At 45.9% G+C, this 21,289-nt stretch overlaps 1 protein-coding gene across 1 annotated transcript in view; it reads right to left on the bottom strand.

The window, feature by feature from the left end:
* Pdlim1 (PDZ and LIM domain 1) overlaps nucleotides 1-20,855 on the bottom strand; it is a 41,569-nt gene extending 20,714 nt beyond the window's left edge. Inside the window, exons 1-3 of the mRNA XM_041662061.1 lie at nucleotides 20,650-20,855; nucleotides 4,974-5,125; nucleotides 2,528-2,612 (exon numbers count right to left, since the gene is read on the bottom strand). Of these exons, the coding sequence (XP_041517995.1) occupies nucleotides 2,528-2,612; nucleotides 4,974-5,125; nucleotides 20,650-20,745 (333 nt within the window). The 5' untranslated portion in view covers nucleotides 20,746-20,855. The remainder of the gene's footprint in view (nucleotides 1-2,527; nucleotides 2,613-4,973; nucleotides 5,126-20,649) is intronic.
* Between the last annotated feature and the right edge of the window lie 434 nt (nucleotides 20,856-21,289).

Here is a 21,289-nt window from a genome sequence, read left to right as displayed (position 1 = left end):
CAACCTCCCTGCCCCACCCCCGCCCTGTTTTCTTTGGTGGGAATGCTGGAGTTTTTTTCTTTGGGGTGGCTGTTTTTTTTTTTTTTTTTTTTTTTAATTCTTGAGTCTGGCTTTCTAAAGCATCTTTCAAGAATGCATCTGGTTTGTACATAAAAGAAACATCTCTACCCCCATGTGGATTCTAGTCTTTCCAGAAGGCAGGCGGATTTAGGGCTTGCCTTTTGGAACGGATGATGTCATTGTTTGGGCTTTGTATTTATCAGTCTCCAAGGAAACTCAATAATGAGGAAATACAAACTAGGTATGTAACTGTGTTGACCTCAGATAAGCTGGGGTGTTGGTTAGCTTTATGTGAGCTAGCAGATCTCTACAACATCCGTGAACTCTGTTCTCACCGTTTGTCCTCTAGCTAAGAAGGCTTAGAAATGGAAGATCTGGGAAAATGGGAGGTGGGAAGACTTCTGTACAAGTAGAGAGAAAAATACACTCAAGCTAGCCTTCAGAGTAGCTTGAATGATTATTTTTTAGTCTGAAAAATGATCTTCAACATATCAACATTAAAGAAAAAGTATAAACAAGGTATGAAAAGTGAGTATTTTGGACCAAGTTAAACCAAAATATCCCTCTTGTTATGAAACATATGAAAACTTAACACATCAAAAGTTAATAAGTCACTAGACTACCAGAAAAACTGAAATTAACACTGGCATGATTTAAGTTTGTGTATACAACTGCCAGTTTGCAAAATAACATTTTATGAAGTTCCTTATAGGGCTTATACAGAATAATAAGCTTGCGTCAGTTTCGACATGGCAGATGCAAAACAATCCTCAAAAGTTTGATTGCTATTGCATAACAGAGAAAAACTCTAACTACATTTCTGAAATTTTAATGGAATAACGTTTAAGAAATAAAGACTTGCCAGGTGGTGGTGATGCACGCCTTTAATCCCAGCACTAAGGAGGCCGAGGCAGATGGATCTCTGTGAGTTGGAGGCCAGCCTAGTCTACAGAGTGAATTCCAGGACAGGCTCCAAAGCTACAGAGAAACTCTGTCTTGAAAAACCAAAAAGAAGAAGAAAAGAAGAAGAAGGAGAAGGAAGAAGGAGGAGGAGGAGGAAGAGGAGGAGGAGGAGAAGGAGGAGGAGGAGGAGGAGGAGGAAAGACTTATAATCAACCACTCAATTTATACACACCAAGGTACAGAATTCAATTTCATCCAATTTCTATACTATACATAAGATAGTTGATTATGTTAATTTTTTATTACTATATAAAAACTTGTGTCTCAAACTTAGAAAAGAAAATTTCAATTTCAAAACTTCAATTATTAAATATTTAATAGTAACAAGACTGTTTTGAAAATTAAAACATATCTATTAATTGGTGGGGTTTTGTTTGTTTTTGCATGTGGGGTGGACGCACATGTGCATGGAGGCACAGGCACACGCGGGCACACTCCCGCCTGCAAGTGGATGAGGAGGCTAGAGATTGACGTGTGATGTCTCCCTCAATCACATCTCCGCATTTCAGACACAGTGAACCGGAAACGTGGCCGTCTGGTGAAACTGGTGGACCAGCTCGCAGGGATCGAGCTGCAGTTGAACACACGGGTGCTGGGAATTCAAACTCCAGTCCTTGGGCTTGTGCGAAAGCACTTAACCCAAAAACTGCTTCCTGAGGCCCCTCACTTATCAATAATCCATTCATTTATCCAAGAGAGACTATATTTTGTTATGAGCAATATGGGGAATTTTACGAAGATGTTCTAAATATTTCTCTATTTCAAAACATACCCACACAGTGTAGATATTGTAGAAGATACAACTAAGAGAAAAATTAAAACACCTAGAAGCAGTTATCTGCTGAGAAATTTAAAAGGGGGGGGGGTCTCAGAACAATCTACTGTTCCAGAAAATTCAACTTGACCAACAAACAAAGCAATGACTCCTTATTACATTTTTTTCAATATTAGCCACAATCTATTTTAACTAATTTTAATGTCTTTCTTCAAGTTTCACTGTAACAAGTGAATAACAATAGATATCCACCTCCAGACTCACAGGGAAAGAAAGGTTACTAGTAAATGCTAGTGTTTCTTTTTCACTCTACTTCAGGCCTAACCATCCTTGCCACTGGATGATTCTTTTGTATCTAAAATCTTTAAGAGCAGAGTTAGTACTCAGATACCCTAGCATCCTACCAACCCTGCTAGCGTCCTACCAACCCTGCTAGCATCCTACCAACCCTACGTGCAGAATGACTCTGCCCTCTTCTCTCATTGCCTGTCTTCCCGCTCCTAGCTTCCCAGGCCAGGCCAGGCCCCTGCCCTGGGGTTTTCCAGTCCTTTCCTCCCGCAGTTCCCTTACGGGAAGAACTGAACTTGAGCCAGATCCCAGCAAAGACAGTGGAAGGCTCTCCCTGCCGCTTGATCCCCAGACCTCCAGTGCAGGAAAAACAAGAGACTAGCTGAACAATGCCCAGGCAGGAAAGCCGCTGGCAGAGGAGGGGCAAAGATAAGCACTTACTTGGGGTTCCGACGCTAAATTCATCTTGTATGGATGCCGTTTCCCCTCCTCGCTCACTAGAGGAGACCAAATTTTCTGTTCAGACCTGCGAGAAATGAGCAAAGCTGTTGTTCCCTTCTGTTTTGTTTTATTTCATTCTGTTTTGCGATGCTGGTGATCAAACTCAGCATCTCACACATGTCAAGCAAGGACTCCAGCACTGAGCACCCTCCCCAGCCTAAAGCTGCTTGCTGTCTCATTCATGTTAAATAAAGAATCCATTTCGGTCCGGTGCTCCAATGTGGGTCTCTGTCTCTGTCTCCTTTCATCGCCTGATGAAGGTTAATATTCAGGAGGATGCCTATATATTTTTCTTTGAGTTCTCCTTCTTATTTAGCTTCTCTAGGATGGCGAATTATAGGCTCAATGTCCTTTATTTATGGCTAGAAACCAAATATGAGTGAGTACATCCCATGTTCCTCTTTTTGGGTCTGGCTTACTTACAAGACCTGGATGGAGGTGGGTGGTCCTTGGACTTCCCACAGGTCAGGGAACCCTGATTGCTCTTCGAGCTGATGAGGGAGGGGGACTTTATCAGGGAAGGGGAGGGAAATGGGAGGCGGTGGCCTGGAGGAGGCAGAAATCTTTAATAAATAAATAAATTTAAAAAAAATCCATTTCGACCTCTGTGTCTACAGGTTCTGCTTAGATTCAGTCAGATGTAGAGAGACAACTCTGCAGCATGTATAGATTTTCCCCTTGCGGTTATTCTCTAAATAATATGGTATAGCAATCATGTGTGTAGCACTTACTTTGTATTAGATATCATAGGTAACCCAGAGATGACTTACAGAATGCAGGAAGACACACATAGAGTATGCATAATATTAAACTGCTTTGTACAGAAGAGACAGGAGTACTCACGAATTTCGATATCCTCAACAATTCTGGGCACTGACCCCCCATGGATACCAAGAAACAACTTTACATGCTAAAAGCAAATTAGTAAAACTTCCCCCTTTTCCTTGACTTTTCCCCTCTGAATTTGTACCCTGCCATCAGACCTAGTCTCTGTTTGTCAGTTAGATGACAGTCATTTTGGACGGCTCCTACTTACAGTCTCAAGGGATTTCCAAAGCTGCCTTCTGATCTAGTCTCAGCCTCCCTGGGTACAGTCTGGGGAACTGACAACAGCCACCAGACCCCTCTGAGTTGCTCGATCTGCCTCATCCTGCCACCTCCACTCAGGGTGGGACAGACTTCTACTGTATCTTGGCTCAATGTTCTGAGCCTGAACCATATCATAATTATGAATCGAGGATCTCTTTCTTTCTTCCTGCCAATCACACAACAACAGTCTTAGTTCAGTTTCTTCATCAGTACTGGGTTTTTTTTTTCTCTCTTCGCGGTGAAGAATATTTAAACCTTCTTCATATTCATCACAGTAACCAGTGACAGACAATTATCAGACACACCTGCACAATTTGTTGGCAAGTGAACGAGAGAAAAAAAATGAACCTACTAATAAACGCATGAATGACCTGAACATGAATTTGAAGGAGACGGACATGGGCTGAGATAGAACAAGAGACAAGAACAAAGCGTCAATGTGCTTTTCGAAAGAGTCAGAGTGAAACGGTTCACCTCCCACCAAGGAAGGAGAGCTCCAAAAGGAGGAAAACGGTCTGGCATTTCTCATGGGCTCTTGATCTGTCTACCAACCGCATAGCACAAGTAGGAGGGGAAAAGGTCACAAAATGTACCTCACAGATGAGAACCTTAGGCAGAACTATACAAGCCAAGGTTAGTAAGCCATTAAATAAAACAGGTTCACACAGCAACAAGAACCTGAACCTGATCCAACAGGAACTAGGAAGCCACTAAAAGCTGAACCAATCACTCCTGACATCTTGGCTTCATACAGCCACTTCCAAGACCAATTTTGAGAAAGAAGAATGGAAATTCTACCCTAATTACAGCTTCCAAGGTGCTTTCCTCACCTGCCTGTTCAATGTCTGTTCTCCTTTCTTGCGGTGCACCTGAAGTTACACTGGGCACTCTGTCTAACAGGCTCAGGTCCTTCCCTGCTGCTGTGATCTCACGACACAGCACCCACTATTCAAGGTCCGACAGCATCCTACACTGAAACTCAGCGGTCCCCAGGAAGACATTTCAGTTCATTCTACCTTAACGGTGTTTTAGCTCACTTTACCTCCTCAGGATTTTCGTTAGTTGTATTAGATCAAGTGGAAATGTGGTAACGTAAGAGAAAGAGACCTAGCTGATGAGACATCCCGTGAAAAATGATTAAACGAGCAAACTCAAAGTCAGAAGCCTTCCGGAGTGCTTTCATCACGAATAGTACAGAGCTGCGGAAAGCGTCACGGCTTCTGAGATGGAGAGATAGATGCTGCCCACAAATAGCTTCCAGTCTATCAAGCATGAACTGACACTTCCACAGGCTCACCTGGATACTGTGAGGGTCATGTTGTCTGTGCAGCCCTTGATTTTATTCTGAGCTTCCAAGTGTGTCATATTGCTGGTATCTTCCCCATCGATGGCTGTGATTAAATCGCCGATACATAAGTTAGCTATAGCAGCCTTGCTTCCGGGAGTGACCTGACAACAGAGGGGAGGGCACATTAGTTACTATTGGTCTTCAGGAAAATCGATGAGTAAATACCGTCAGGTTAAGTAGTCACTAATAAAGATCAAAACATGGGAAAAGGAAGGCTTGGCATGGTGGCACACACCTATAATCCCAGCTCCGGGGAACTTGAAGCAGGAGAAAATCTGAGGCTAGCCTGAGCTATGTAGTGAGTTTGAAGACAGTCTGGGATACATAACAAGACCCTGCAAGGATGAAAGAAAGAGAAAGAAAGAGCAGGGAGAGAAGCGCTCAAGAAAGTGTGCTAAGATCATAATTTAACCAGCAGCAATCCTTCATGTTTGTACAATCTGTTACCATTTACCAAGTCCTTTCCTGTGCGTGACCTCGTTGTCCTATTACAAGAACAACCTTGTGCGACCCAGGCAAGCTCTCCTGCTCTGCCCCAGCTAGCTCACCCCAGGCAGCTTGCAGCAAAGAGTGGGACCAGTTCTCCTGCTCTCCGGTCCTCAGGTCTGACTCACCCACACTCACACCATCAGAGCCAGCTCTACTGTTCTGCCCAGGTGAGGTGCGGTGCCCACTCTCCTGATTGCTGTTGGGGCATGCGAGGGAAGGGGGTCAGCTATCCTGCTCTCACCCGTGTCCCTGCCAACAGGGTCAGCTCTAGTGTGCGGCCCAGACAGGGCGCAGGGCCCGCTCTCCTGCACAACACGTTTCTTAAGCTCATGCATTTAGAAAACACTGTGTACAGTAACTTCTATTTCTGTACAGTCTTAACACATGTCATGAACTAGGAGCACAGACAAAACTGGAATTTCTCAAAGTCACACATTTCAGCAGCATGTTAGCTTCTTTACAACTAGCCTGAGCTACTTTACAATAAAAAAGCAAGCAATAAAGATAACTTAAATATGGTAGCATGGGTTGGCACCAGGAAATCAGCTATGGTTAGGGTCCCTCCCCACAGGTGGCTGGTTTTCTACAAGCTGATGCTTCCAAGCCAATAGTTTCAAATGTGTAGACCTCAGAGGCCTGGGGAGGCCAGTTAGTCACTGCCACGGGTCCTTAAGTCCATCTGCTCACTGCGGATTCCCTGTGGACAGAGTAAATGTGCCCCACACAGACCTGCTTTGCGAGTGGACACAGATGCTGGCGTGACGAACAGCACCCACTCTGAAACAGCGCTGGCCTCAGACGGACTGCTGTTGGACATTTTCTCAGGCAGGATAAACCAAAACACTACTATCATCACACCAGGGCCAGTCCATGACTGGATGATATTAACAGGCCATTCTGGATGGGAACCCGGGGGCTCCTGGGAGCTAGTAGCTGTTGGAAACCACAGGTGGTCTCCAGAAGCTGGTTCTTCCAAGTGTCAAATAAGGATACAAGACTACTGAGGCCTAAGCCTCAGTTTTCCACAGCCATGTTCCCAAACAGCCCTCACCAAACAGAAAACACAGCCCTCATAGGGCTGCTGGTGTGGGGGCCCTGCCATGGTCCACCCGTCGCTGGTACCCTGACCCCACAAAATGAGGGGTTGAGTTAGCCCTTTGAGGTCCCTTCTGGCTTGAGGATGTTCTGGCTTCACCAGGAAAAAAAAAAAAAAAAAAAAAAAAAAAAAAACTTGGAATGTGAAGACGTGGAACCAGTACAGAGATCCTGACCTCTAACCTCCCTCTTCCACTCTCCCATCATGTGTTTACAGAGATCTCTCTCACCAAACAAGAGCTGTGCTCCAGGCAACCAGGGAGTGAGCTGTCTGACGCTGGCCTTCCTCCCTGTCAGCAGGAGGAAACTCACTCTGAGTGACTCAGTGCGGCTGGCCTGGTGTTCTACCATCTACAGTCCACTGTTTCTAAAGGGCAATGCAGAGTTTTGCTTTCTTGTTTTTGCTTGTTTGGTGTTGTGGGAGAATGTCTGATGTATCCCAGGCTGGCCTCAAACTCTCTCTGTAGCCGCTGGCTCACTTTTTAACCTAAGAATGCCTTTATTTAGGATTGGTAATGCTCTAACCCGGCAAATTCTATCTCCAAGCACACTAGCTGGAAAACCAGGAGAATAATGCCAGCCAAAGCCACTTATTTATAATAATATAACAGCATAAAAGAGCAGAGCAGTTCCCTTAGAATACCCCAAACCCTCTAGCAAGGCCCTCCCCTAAAGCTACCCCTGACTAAGTTCTAGTTTCCTCCTCCCTAGGTACTCTTAACTCTGCCTGACTGACTTTTCTCATCTTTTAAGTCTCTACTTAAATCACCCTTCTGAGTGTTCCCTGAGCACCAATCTATGGCACCTATCACATGACAGTAGGAGTTCAAAATAAATAATCAATGAATGATTTGAATTAAAATACCCACTGCGGTTAAAGATGTTATCAAGAGCTGGGAAGATTATCCAAGGGTTAAGAGGTCTTTTGGTATAAACATGAGAGAGAACTTGAACTCAGGTTCCCCAAACTCATGTAAAAGCTGGGTGTGTCCGCCCCCCATAACCCAATGCTCAGATAGTGGGAGAGAAAGGAAGATTGCTGAGGCTTTCAGGAAGCCAGCTAACAGAACTGGTGAGCTCCAGGTTCAGTAAGAGACCTTGTCTCTCAGGGCTCAGGGAACTACATGGAAGAGGAGGTGGAAGATCGTAAGAACCAAAGGGCACAGACGCTACCAAGGAAACAGTGTCTTCCAGACACAACAGAGCTGATATCAGGCCTGCACAGGTTCAAACCAGACAGTCCAACTGTTCCTAACCAGAAGCTATCTCCAATTAACAACAGTTCACAAAGAAAAGTCAGCGTCTCCAAGGGAGTCACTGTGTATACAAATCACACTTAAAGGCCCACCCCATGTCCAACAGCAGATTCAACTCAAAATGAACTCAAAGGTATTTTTGGACTTGTGTTTGTTTTGTTTCTTGTTGGCTTGTTTGTTTGTTTGTTTTTGTGTCATATTACTTTGTTTGGGCAATTATTTCTTAACCTTACTGGCCTCTTGCTTGTATATTATGGTTTTCAGTTTTGAGTTTTTACGGTGTGTGTGTGTGTGTGTGTGTGTGTGTGTGTGTGTGCGCGCGCGCGTGCGCGCGCGCGCACGCGCGCATTTCTCCTGCTCTTGGCTTCTTTTCTGTTTGTTTGTTTTCTTTTATTGTCTTTGTTTGTCTTTTTATTTGTCTGTTTTCTTGAGAGAGAAAGATGTAGAATGGGAAGGGTGGGGAGTTGAAGAGTCTGGGAGGAGAGGAGAGAGAGGAAACAGTGATCAGAATATATTGTACAAAAAATAACTTTATTTTAAATTTAAAAAGAAGAGAGAGAGTCTGTCTGGAGGGGATGAGGTGGAGAGGGCTGGGCAAGGCACTGACTACCGCTGTACCCACATGGCCACAGACTACTTTACTATTTGAAAGGAATATTTCAAAATAATCAACAATTTTTTTTAAATTAAGTAACCATTTCCCTTAAAATGACTATCCTGAACTGAAAATAAAAGGTTTTTTTTATGCTTTATGTTCAGTTGCTAAGAAGTATGGAATTTCCAGCATTTGGTTCAAACTCTTTAGTAGGAGAGGCGTTTCTGCAGAGAACATCCCAACAGGCCCCAGACAAGCTAAAACCAGTCCTAGGAGCCCCACACATGAGTAATTTGGACCTAGCCTGCCTATCCTTCAATCTGATTTCCTTTTCTTTGCCAAAGGAAAGTTTTGAAAATTACAAGAAAAGATGAGCAGCTCTGACTCTGATGGAATATTGTTCTTTTATGAGCTATCTCTCTTTTTTTTTAAGGGTTGGGGCTGGGGATAGATACAGCGCAAAAGGTTGGCTGCTCACCTGGCGAGTACAAAACCCTAGGACTGATTCCCAACACCACATAAACTGGACTTACTATCACTTGGGAGGAGGAGGCAAGAAGATCAGAAATTCAAAGTTATCGTTGGCCACACAGTGGGTTTGAAGCCAACTTAGGCTACGTGAGACCATGTCTCAAAAAAAAAAAAAAAGATGGGAGGGTGTTAGATCAAATAAATCACAGAACTTACCTTTACAGAGCCTATTAAAACCACACATTTAAAATAAAAATAAGGAGCTCACATAGATAAGATGAGCAAGAATATATTAGACAACATTTTAGAAACAGGACCAGAGAGCAGCTGCGAGTGGTTCAAGTTCACATCACTAAAGGCTTATGCCTGGTTTTAACACAGAAACCCTCGTAAATTCTACCCTTTTTTGCTTCAGTGCAATACCATAACAGAGACTGTAAGCCCACTGTCAGAGCTGAAAAGAAGCCCAGAATTTAAGGAGGTGTATTTGCCAGGGCCTTCTGTACAAAGAACGAGAGTGCCACAAAACCCTGTTGGCCAGGTGCCTCCCAGGCATGAGACAACAGCTCCCCTGCTCTGTACTGAGTTGGGGCCCAGAGCCCCACCCATTATCAAACATACCAATTATAAGACAGAACAGAACAGGGCTGCATGGGAGAAGACCTGGATCCTGCTGCTGGAGGATTCCTGTCCTGAATGGAGGACTCTTTATCACACACTTCCTCGACCACAGTGAGCTTCAATTCTAACAGCAGCCACGATTAATAAGTGCGTATTACATGCCAAGTGCAATCTAAGTGGTTAGTAAGGCTTGGCTTATGACCCTTTCGTGGTGCTATCAGGCAGGCAAAGTCACTTGCATCACTGAAGATGAGGGAATGGAGGAACAAGGGTTAAGCAGCTTGCTCAAGGTGACTCAGCAGGTAAGTAGCAAGCCAGGGCAGGCTCCAGGGTCCGCTACCCCACAATGTCTAGCCTAATTTCTTAGAAGCAGCCATCAAATTCCATCAGAACCAGCTCATGATGGAGTCAGCTTCAATTTCTAAAAAAAAAAAAAAAAAAAAAAAAAAAAAAATGAAACCCTATACTTCCCTCCAAAAACCCAGACCCATTAGTTAAGTGGACATGTCCCCAATTCCCTCAGTCAGGTCTTTCCCCTAGAGATCATGCACCTAGAGCAGACAACCCTTGCTATAAAAACTAGTGTGGCTTAGGTGCAGCAATTTCTATTAGGGAAAGAATGCTCTTCTGGTTTCTGTAGCAGTCACTCAAGGTGAGCTCATCCTTGGGCCCGCCCCCAGCCCCAGATGGCCACTCCTTACCTGGAGGCCACCACTGCCCACAGACTCTACACTTTATGTCCATAAGGGGCCTTCAAACTCTGCTAAGACCTTAACTTCAGTGTAAGTAATGCAAACGGGAACTGTGGTGTAGCTCTCCCCACTCCTTCAATGAGGCCTGTTCACAGAGTCAGCAGGGGCTTAACACGGACCACAAGGAAGAGTTAACCCCCTCCTTGGCACGCCTCATCCTCCCCCATGCTTCCTTTCTCACTCACTCACTCATGGTTCATCCCCATGAATATTCTGAAAAACATCGCAGCTTGTAGGTTAAGATACATCTTAGAGAGGCAGGAGGCCAGGACTTGATTTAGTGCCTCCCTGGGCCTCACTCTTCAGTGTGCCTGACTCGGAAGGCTGCTGTGAGGGTTAATGAGATGACTCAAAACAGAGCAAGCGCCCAGAATTCAAAAAATGTGGAGCTCTTCGTGGTGAACTCCGGAAACCACATGCTATGAAAAGGGCCACCAAGAAGCTCACGGTCCTTGGAGAGACAGGCCAGAGATAAATGTTGTGCTCAGAGGTACAGTGCAACCCAAATGCTAACAATGGGGGCTGGAGAGATGGCTCGGTGGTTAAGGGTGCTTACTGAACAGCCATGAAGATGGGAGTTTGGATGTCGGCACCCATGTTACAAGATTGACATGGTCTTGCTGAGAACCTGCAACCCCAGCACTGTGGGGAGGAGAAGGGGTGTAGAGGCAGAAAGAGTGCTGGCGCTTGCTGGCTGGCGCCCTGGGATGGGTAGGTGTAAGCTCCAGGTTCAGGGAGAGACCCTGCCTCAAAGGAATAAGGCTGGGAGTACTAGAAGATACGGGATGCCTTCCTCTGCCCTTGTACCTGCCCATCTATGTGCGCACACACACATGTACTTACACACACATACATACATATATACACTAACACACACACACATACACACACAGATACAGAAATGACTCCCAAAAGGTGGTGCTGTTTAAAACCATGAAGCCACAAAAGGGGACGTGAAAGAGCAGGCCAAGTGTCAAGAGCGCTCTGTGAACTGCGCAGGTGAAACCCAGGGAGCACAGGGAGGGGAAGAGGATATGAGACTGGAGAAATGGAGAGCAGGCTATGACAGCCCTGTATTTTATCTGGAAGCAGCAATGAAATCCCCACATAGTATTCACTGTGCTCCGTTACTACGAAGAGACAACCAGACACCATCAGCCGTGCTGAGGGTCAGATGACCTCACTGCACAGACACTTTCTGATTTAGTTAGGGTTACTATTGCTGCGACGAAACACCAAGACTAAAAAAGCAACTTGGGGAGGAAAGGGTTTTATTTGGCTTATACTTCCCCATTGTAGTCCATCACTGAAGGAAGCTAGGACAGGAACTCAGACAGGGCAGAAACCTGGAGGCAGGAGCTGATACAGAGCCCATCGAAGGGCTTATTGGATTTCCCCCAATGAACTCAGCACTACCATCCCTGAGATGGCACCACCCACAGTGGGTTGGGCCTTCTTCCCATCAATCACTAGTTAAGAAAATGCCCTTCAGGTTTGCCAGAAACCCAATCTTATGGAGGCATTTTCTTAATTGAAGTTCTCTCTTCTCAGATGACTTTAGCTTGTGTCAAGTTGACATAAAGGTAGCCAGCATACTTTAGAATGACGATTCAAATTGGACCCATTACAGAGGTCACTCACTCAACCCCTAGCTCAGCCATTCCTTTAGTGCAGTGGTTCTTAACCTGTGGGTAACAACACATCTGGAATTGCCGATCAGATATCCTGCATATCAGATATTTACATTACAACTCATAACAGTAGTACAATTATAGTTATGGAGTAGCAACTAAGTACTTTTACGGTTGGGGGTCACCACAACATGAGAAACTGTATCAAAGGGTCTCAGCACTGGGAAGGTTGAGAACCACTGTCTTGAGTGGATCTTTGGAAGGTCCTACCTAAAACCCACATTCACCTAGCAGCTTTAACTTTCGACAATTGAAATTGGAAGCTGAGCCCGTCAAGGAATCTGGTCTACAATCAAGACTGCTTTGAATTAGTTTTAAAATTTAAATCACATACTGATAAATGTACCTAAGCCCAGAGATTCTAACTAAGCTTGAGGAAAATCTGGCAATTCTGGGCTTAGATTTCCTTACGGCCGGCCACAATCAGCACCAACTGAGGAAACTCGGTCCCTCTAAATGCAAAACACACCACCCACTCAGCCACAAGCCCCATCGTGCTCTAACTGCCCCAGCACAGAAACCCAGTTTTCAGGACCAGTTGTAATCAGTCCTGCAGAGATTTATCTTACCACTTCACCCTCCAGCCAGCCTCTGGTTGCTACAAATGAGTTTGGGACTGAAAGATGTGCAAAGCACAATTACCCATCAAAGCCCTTTTTATAATAGTTTGAGGTGGGACTCCATGCTGATGAAGCCCCGGGTTCAATGCCCAGCACCAAAGAAAAGAAATACTTCCTATATAGGATTAGAAGACACCTTTGTTTACCCAGGTCAGTAACCTATTTCCTCTTAAGCATGGAAAGCACCCCCCCCCCATCCTGTTCTCAAGTGTTCCAGTCACCCTGGAGTGACGGGACACACCTACAATTCCAATACTCATGACACCATATTAAAATTGAAAGCCATTCTGGGCTCCATCAGGAATTCAAAGCCAGTCTAGGCCACCAAGGAAGACCTTGTAACAAGAGAAGGAAGAAAAATGAGAGTTCCCTACTGGATGATGAACTAACTGCTATCCTAGGATAGGTGTCAGAGTTCCAAGCAAGCATTTGTCAGCTGTTTTATATATTCTGAGAAGTTGATTTTTTCCCCCTCTTCCCTTTGAAGAAAAAAAAATCCTCTCTATTCAAACGATTTTCTAACTTTTCCTTTGGTTACTACAAGTCATTTTCCTCAGTGTTACAGAACACCACTCACTTACCTTGTTGCTTGGAGCTGGCTACTAAACCTGGGGCCAGAAATCAACCCAGCTCAGAACTGTATTTGCAAGGATGTGGTACTGATTTCCAACTTCTTAGCTACCAGATACCCTTGGGGGGGGGGGGTAGTAAATTATACAAAGAGCCCTACTCCATCTCAAATTAATACAGAATGATCCAGAAAGATTCATGCATTCATTCATTTTATTTTATTTTGTCCTGGGGGCCAAACTCAGGGCCTCGGGCATGTTAAGCATACATTCTTACTACTACACCCTCAGCCCCTAATCTCTGCTTTTTCCACTTCCTAGCAAAGCCTAATTGACGTTCACTGGGTTTGGAAACTTCAAGGGGGATATTGACTATTTCTTTCCCCAATACTTTCTTCCTGAATGAAGTTAAATTACTGAACAATAAACATTTAAACCTAAAAGACCAGCTTCTTAAGAAACATCCTGAAGGACTTACACTCCTGTACATAAATGGCCCTCTGAAGACACTTCAGTTAGAATAGACTCACTTTCTCTCTTCTCTCTCTCTCCTCTTCCTCTCTCTCTCTGTCTCTCTCTCTCTCTGTCTCTCTCTCTCTCTCTCTCTCATTAAAACAGAAGGCAAGAAGGAAAGAAGGGAGAAAGGAAGGAGGGAGGGACAGAAGAAGAGAGGGCAGGAAGGAGAGAGAAAACAGCCCTATCCATGCCGATTAACCTCTGAGAAGGAACTAAAGTCGAGTATTATAAAAGGCATATCAGCCCAGAAGTCCAACACACTCAACATGGTTCCCATTTTGCCCTGGCCAGAAAACTCACAGCTAAACTAAGTGTGCAATTACAGAAACCAACTGATTTAACATTCCTGAAACACTGCTGCTTCTGCTTCCATGTTCCAAATATTTCGTTAAATCTTAAGTACGTCCTTGCGTTTTAAATATCATCTTTGTGTGCTTTTGGAGTTGTAAATTCCCTTAAGTCCATGCAGAACGAAGTGAGAAAGGAAGCATAAACAATGACATATGTCCTGGTGGTACCAACAACACATGAAATTCAAGTTCCATCGCGATGGCGGGCAGACCTTGAAGCACAGACTCTGATCTAAGGGCCATAGCCGGGGTTTTAGGCATAAATCTGAGAGTCTAAACAGGGGGTGGGACAACACGGAAGCAGCCTGCCTGCCTGCCAGCCACGTTAAGTGGTGAAGGTGAACTCCTCCCTGGGGCTCTCTTGGAGGTTGTGGGTCCAGGCTGCCACCCAGACCCTGAAGCCACATCAAAGTCTCAAACGCTGCACGAGGATACAGAGGTTGGCCTGAAACAATGCAGCTTCAGAATGTTCTTGGTTAGTCTATAACCACTTTCTCCAGGAAATGAGGCAATTAAGTAGGCTGGGCACTTGTAGATGAGCTGTGCCCTAACCCAGCTTCCTCCATGCAAAATAGAGTTGTCAGTCCGCAGAGGCGGGAGTTCAGAGAGACTCGCTGCTTTCTTGGTCTGAGCAATCACCGCTCTGAAGACAGGAAGTAAAAGGCGCTGCCAATAGAGAGAATACCCTACCTTCTCAGAGAGAGACGTCAATTTGAGAGCGTCCAAAAGCCTACAATGACTGTGCATGCTTTAAAGCCGCCCTAACCACCACCACCCACGACCAAAATCTGACATTCACTTTTGCAGGCTATTCTGGCCGTTTCTGTTCCTTCACTGATCAAATGAAATTGGCAACGGTATCAGTCTCATTAGCTTGTTGGAAAGGCATTCTTAAAGGGTTCAAAACAGTATCAGGGCTGGAGAGATGACTCATGGATTAAGAGTGGATATTGGTCTTACAGAGGACCAGAATATGGTTCCCAGCACCCGTGTTACACAGCTCACAACTGCTTCTGGCTCCAGCGATATGGGGATCCGACACTCTCTTCTGGACTCTGTGGCTACTTGCACCCACCCATACTTATACCCCTCCCATACACACATACGTACACATAATTAAAAATAGAATACATCTTTGTGGCTGAAGAGATAGTTCCGTGGTTAACAGCACTGCTGAGTGCTCTTCCAGAGGACCAAGGTTCAATTCCCAGCAACCACTTGGCAGTTCACAAGCATCTGTAGCTCCAGTTGCAGGGGATTCAGGGGCACTACACACACACACACACACACACACACACACACACACACCACACACAAAATGCACAGATATACATGCAGGCAAAGCACCATTCACATAAAATAAAAAAAATTTTTTTGAAAGGAAAAACTTTTAATTCCAAAAAAAATGTAGCTACCATTAACACTTCTTTAACAGTAAGCTTCATCTCGATGCCTGCTATGGCTTACCCAGAACACTGGGCACCCAGCAGGCACCACTCACCTTCACAATTACCTTTGGTGGTAAATACTGTTATTCCCACTGCTCAAACAGCTGCTGAGCTTTCAGGAACTGACTTGCCCGCCACCACCACCCCTGGACATATAGGTAGGAATTGGGCAAGACAGGGTTTAAACCTACACTCAGCTGAAGCCAAAAAAGGCATTTCCCCAGGATACCGAGCTACCTTTGATTCTTCATGTGTTGCAATAAAATTATGACAGAAAATACAGAACAATGACGTCTACATGATCCACCATGATACAGCAACTGACTCTGAAAATGTAACTTAGAAGAAAACAGGCTGGAAAGTCTTAGAACCAGACTTTAACAGCGATTGCTCCGTGAAGTACAGCTGGGAAGGGCTTTTTCCTTTGCCTTCCCTTACTTTTCCCTTCGACCTTCTGTTGTGAGGGATTTGGGGTGTTTCTTTGCTTTTCTTCAGACAGGACTTCACACTTATAGCTTGGGCTGGACTAGAGCTTACTGTGTAGCTCAAGGTTTTGGACGTGCAGCAATCTTGCCTCAGCTTCCTGAGCCTCCATGCCTGGCTTCTTCATCATTTATGACAACCACATGTAAACCTACTAAGTGTAACGTACACACGGACAAGAACACAAACTGTCACCTAATGCCTGGTGAATTCTCCCCTCCCCCCAAAAAAATGTACTGACGGACGCAGCACCTCATAAAGAAACTGAACGTGAATTTTCAAACCGCATTTGTCACAAACCTTTTGACAGAGATTAGCCCTAATTCTGCCATCTAAGACTCGAGGTCAATTTTGAACCCTTACTTGTTGAGCCATCTGGCCAGCCCTGTTGTGGGGTTTTGGGTCATGTGACTCAATCAGTAGGCAATGAGAGATGTCTACCTTGCTATCCTCCACAGAACATCAGCAAGTCACGGCCTGGAGGAAAGAAGGCAGCTTGGGAGGCAGCCTTAGCTGGGCCCTAACACAGCAACCACTGGGTGCCTTTCCCAGTCCTGATCAGCCCAGGCGGGCACCACCCAAGATGCAGTATCTGAAAGCTATTCTCCCTGCTTCATTCCTCATCCAAATTAACCAGCATAGAGCTGGGGAGTTGGCTCATATATTGCTCTTGCAGAGGACCTGGGTTGGATTCCCCGTACCCACATGGCCGCTCATAACCACCTGTCACTCCAGTTCCAGGGGATCCAAACCCTCTTCTGACATTCACAAGTACAAGGCACACACATAGTTCACATATAGGCAAAACACTATACAATAAAATAAATTAAAATTAATTCATTAAAATTTAAAGAGCAAACAGAACCTAATTTTGAAAAGAAAATTAGCCTCCGTGGTCAGTATCCTAGAGGTTTGGGAAGGGAGGCTCATGTTTCCACCTCAAGTCATTTTCTCAGATTCCTCTGCCTCCCTTCTTCCCAGGTCAACCTCGATCAGCTGGAACGGCCAATGCTTCTGGGGTGATTTAGGGCATACGACGCATGCAGGCATGCAGCAAAGGTCCTTTAAGCACACGGGGCAGTGTTACGCTGGTCTTCCTTTTTATCACCTGACTGACGAGCCCTGCTCTTCCAACCTTTATGACACAACGTAAAACCCTACTTGAATCTAGAAATAACCCTCTTAAAAATCAGAAAAGACCTTCTGGCTACAGAGTAATCATTATTAAGCACCCCCTTGGGGTCCTTGGGCAAAGGACACAAGCACGTACTATAAAACCACAGGCTCTCAGCAAAGGGTTCCCCAGTACTCAAGGGGGAAATAAGTGGCAACTCCAACTAAGAGCATCCCCTTATCACTGGCCCCGCCCCTTCCTGTGTTTTTTCAGTTGTCAGCACAGTGGCAAGTAATTTCAGCATGGGTGTGGATTCTCTGAAGGTTTCCCTTGAAAGCTACCAGAGGAAATATGAAATAACACAGAGGAGGGAACACACACGCACACACGCGCGGTGTGGGGGAGCCACAGGGTTGGAACAGGAACCAACAGAAAAAGATTTCAGAGAGCAGTTAAATACTATGTGGCTTCAGTAGCAGGGAGTCGAAGGCGAGCCTTAAATGAGATACTAGATAGAAAAAAAACTAGTTTATAGCCATTTATGGTGAGAAATTTGGGCTGTGATAATTAAATTCCTCACCGAAACATAGATGAAGGCATAAAGGTATAATAGAAGACACACACACAAACACTTATATAAAATATAAAATACTCTATATAAGTCTGTTTAAAAATAGGCAAAATTCAGCATCTAGGTTTAGGATGCCTAGTCAGTAAATATGAAGAAGAGCACAGAGGAATTACTGGATGTCAGGCAGGGCTACATCACCAAGAACCTATGTGCCACCAACACTGGAGATCCTGATCAGGGTGGGGCTGTACAGGTGCTCATTCTATAGTCAGGGGAATGCAGCTAGAAAAAAGAAACATCTCCAGTGCACACAAGTATGAGCTCTATCCGGCTTCATCAGTTTAGCAAAAGACGGGAGCCAATACCAGAATAATTCACGCAAGAGAAAGCAAACATGGTTATTTAAGTAAGAGGCACTCCTCTCCCTGCCTAATTCTATGGTTTGCTTTGGTGTGGAGACTTAAAGTCTACTTACACAAAAACATGCTAGCAAACTGTATCTGCCCAGGATACTAAATGTAGCACACACCAGTCAGAAGGTGGGCAGAGCTTACCAATGCTCACACCTCACCATTATTCACTGTTTACAGAGCACTCTACATTCTTCAACTGGTGGCCAAGGGCTGCTGTTACCCTACTGCAGTGATAAATATAAACTCTGGGTGCTCACCTTAGGCAGCGCTTGGATAAGAACTAGACGCCAGACCAGCGCCAGATCCCAGGCCACCCAGGCCCACGTTCAAGTCATAACAATCACTTTCTCATTCCCAAGAGCTGAACAGGGGCAATGACAGGATGAAGAAACAAGTAACTTATAGCCATTGTCACAATGACAATGCCTCTGAGTCATTTTCACTTTTCAATGAAAGCACTTGCCAAAGGCGTAATAAAGATTAGCTTCCCTTCAGGTCTGAGAAGTTTGCATATGCATATGACATGTGCTCAATCAACATGAGTGTGGAGTGTGAAAAAATACATGAATCGGGTGTGAGGGATGTAGCTCAGTTGGTAGAGTGCTTGCCTAGCATGCATGATGTCTGGGCTTAATCCCTGAATTACATAAACCTACCACGTGCCACATATCCCAGCACTCAGAAAGTGGGAGGCAGCAGGATCAGAAGTTCAAAGTCATCCTTGGCTACACAGAGTTCAAAACCACCCTGAGATACATGAGAGTCAGTCTCAAACAAGGAGTAAGATTAATAAATGCTTGAAGGTCCAAAGCAATGGATTCGGAGTGTTTTCCACCCCACGCCATCTTCATTTCTACGATGTGCCGAATGCTTCACTGTGCTATATTCCCAGCTGGTGTTAAGGCTTTTAGAAGCTGCCAAAATGCCAAGCCAAGACTACCCTTCCAACAGACTGCCCATATAGTCTCCCCTACTTAAAAAGAAAGTTTCTTGGAAGTGGAGAGGCCTGACAGGTTAATTATAGTCACAAAGAGCGGGAAACAACTGGACTATGAGGTAACCAACTCCAAATGTGCAGAGGCAGTGCCCTTGGTGGGCAAGCATTTGTAATCTGTCTGCAAGGATACACTAGGCACAGTCAAGAGCAGTCCTGGGCCAGGCTTGGTGTAAGAGCGCCAGACTGGGTAAGGCACAGTTCCCATACTTGAGAACTTTGGCTGGAGGCTGGAAAAAGAGTTCACATCTCCAAAAACAAAGAAATCTCTGGAAGACAAGATGGTCAAGTGGAAAACTCAGCCTTAAAGCCTTAATCTAGGCTGCCTGCTCATTTGGAGTAGGGTAGTCAAAAGAGTCAGTTGCTCGGCCAGGCCACCTGTGAGAAAGCCTGAGCCACACTGCCACTAGCAGAAAAACCAAGAGGAGGCAGGAATGCTTCCACAACCCCCATCTAACTCCTTGGGCCGCTGGAAGCAGGGCCATCAGGATCTTTCTCTTCTGTCTCCATCCCAGAACCCCTCTAAGAAAAAGGGGGATATTTACAAGACTGAGAAAACAAGTTTAAGGTCAGTCTTAGCTAGCAAGTGTACCAAAAAACAGAATGTGGTCCCTCTAGGCTATAGCTGCAGTTTTCCCCTCTCCTTAGTCAGAAGATATTTAGTAACACACACACACACACACACACACACACACACACACACACCCCTTCTATCTGAAGGGGCTAAAAATGTTGACTAGTAGTGGGAAATAGTCCTTGTTTGTTCCAGATCACACGTCCAAAGTGTGGACCTTCAAATACGGAGCTCAGTCTCACAGGGGGTTACATTTCATTTGTGGGCCACAAGTCTAGCAGCCTGCGATGGTTTCGGGCCCTCCCAGAGATGAGGCAGAGCTAAGAGGTTTTCGATCATGACCACCGTGCACAAGGTTGGAATTACTCACCCCAGAAGGAAATGAGTTTATCACAGATAACCTGGAGGGCAGAAAGGTGATCTAACCACCTAATGCAGGGCGAGACTATGAAGATTTATCGGGGGTTACTTTCCAAACTCCAGTTTCCTATGGAAGGCTTTACTGAGCTGAAAACCAGCTACGGGTCAAACCTTAAGAGTGTAAAATAGTTTCAGTTCTTAGTTACAAGAATCCCACTCGCCTTCCTGAGAACTCCTCTGTACTCCCATTCACCTTCTAGGATTCTCTGCTGTTTCCAATCAGTTCTCCCTGACTCTTCCACGGTGAAGAGCAGGGCGTGCTAACTCCCAGCGCGCGGGGTCTGCGGAGCTCCAAGTCTCCACGGGCACAAAGAGCGTCTGCGTGCCGGCAGCGCCACGCTTCCGGGGCGCAGGAAGAAAACTGTCGTTGGCCTTGGCACGGCACGCACGGAACCCGCTTGTCCCTGAGCGAAGTGGCGGGGAAGGGGCGGTGGATGGCACCGAGCGCTCAGCGCACAGCACATCTCGTACGCACCGCCGCGATCGCCGCGGGGCTCCAACCACCCCGACTCCCCTCCGTACGCAGCGCGCCGCCACCCTACGGAAGCGCCTCGTTCCCACGCGCGTCCCAAGACACTCTTACCCGGGAAATGGCGAGAGGTTGCTCGAAGTCCTTGCCGCCCACGAGGCGGAAACCCCAGGGTCCCGAGCCCTGGAGAACAATCTGCTGGGTGGTCATGGCTTGGCACAGTCAAAGGGGGACAGACGGGCAAGGCACGGAACAGCACGGCGCGCAGAGCTCCCAGAGCAGCTGTCTGAGAAAGAGCGCGCGGCGCGGGTTGGGAGATCCTGGGGCGGGCGGGACGAGAGCGAGGGCGGGGACAGATCCGCCCCTGGCCGTGTCGCTGCCTGCAGCCCCGCCCGGCCTGCGCCTCCACTCCCAGTACCTCGCCAGACTCAGGTCGGCGGGTCGGGTTCTGCGTCTCCACCCAGCAGCCCCGCGTCTCCTCCCGCACCTCCTCCGCCCTACCCACAACCGCCCTGCCACTCCCAGCCCAGAGGGCGCAATGGTGAGACAGGAACCGTGTCCCTACCCACAGGGGACCCTACAAAACCACGCAGCGTGTTTTGCAAAATCCGAAAAGTGCTGAGCTAAGTCAAGAGTCGTTTTCACTTTTGCTTTTGGGAAAAGGTAGAGGGGTGGGAACCGGTAGATAGGTTTAAGAGGCTTTTCAGGTGACCTCACGTGACGTTATAAAGAAGGCTCTCTAGTCTTTTTAGAG

The sequence above is a fragment of the Microtus oregoni genome, unplaced genomic scaffold (assembly GCF_018167655.1).
Source record: "Microtus oregoni isolate MIOR12 unplaced genomic scaffold, Mior012 000012F_ref0000307, whole genome shotgun sequence".
NCBI classification, from domain to species: Eukaryota; Metazoa; Chordata; class Mammalia; order Rodentia; family Cricetidae; genus Microtus; species Microtus oregoni.
Note: the sequence above shows the minus strand (reverse complement) of the source record. Positions and strands in the feature narration are given on the sequence as shown.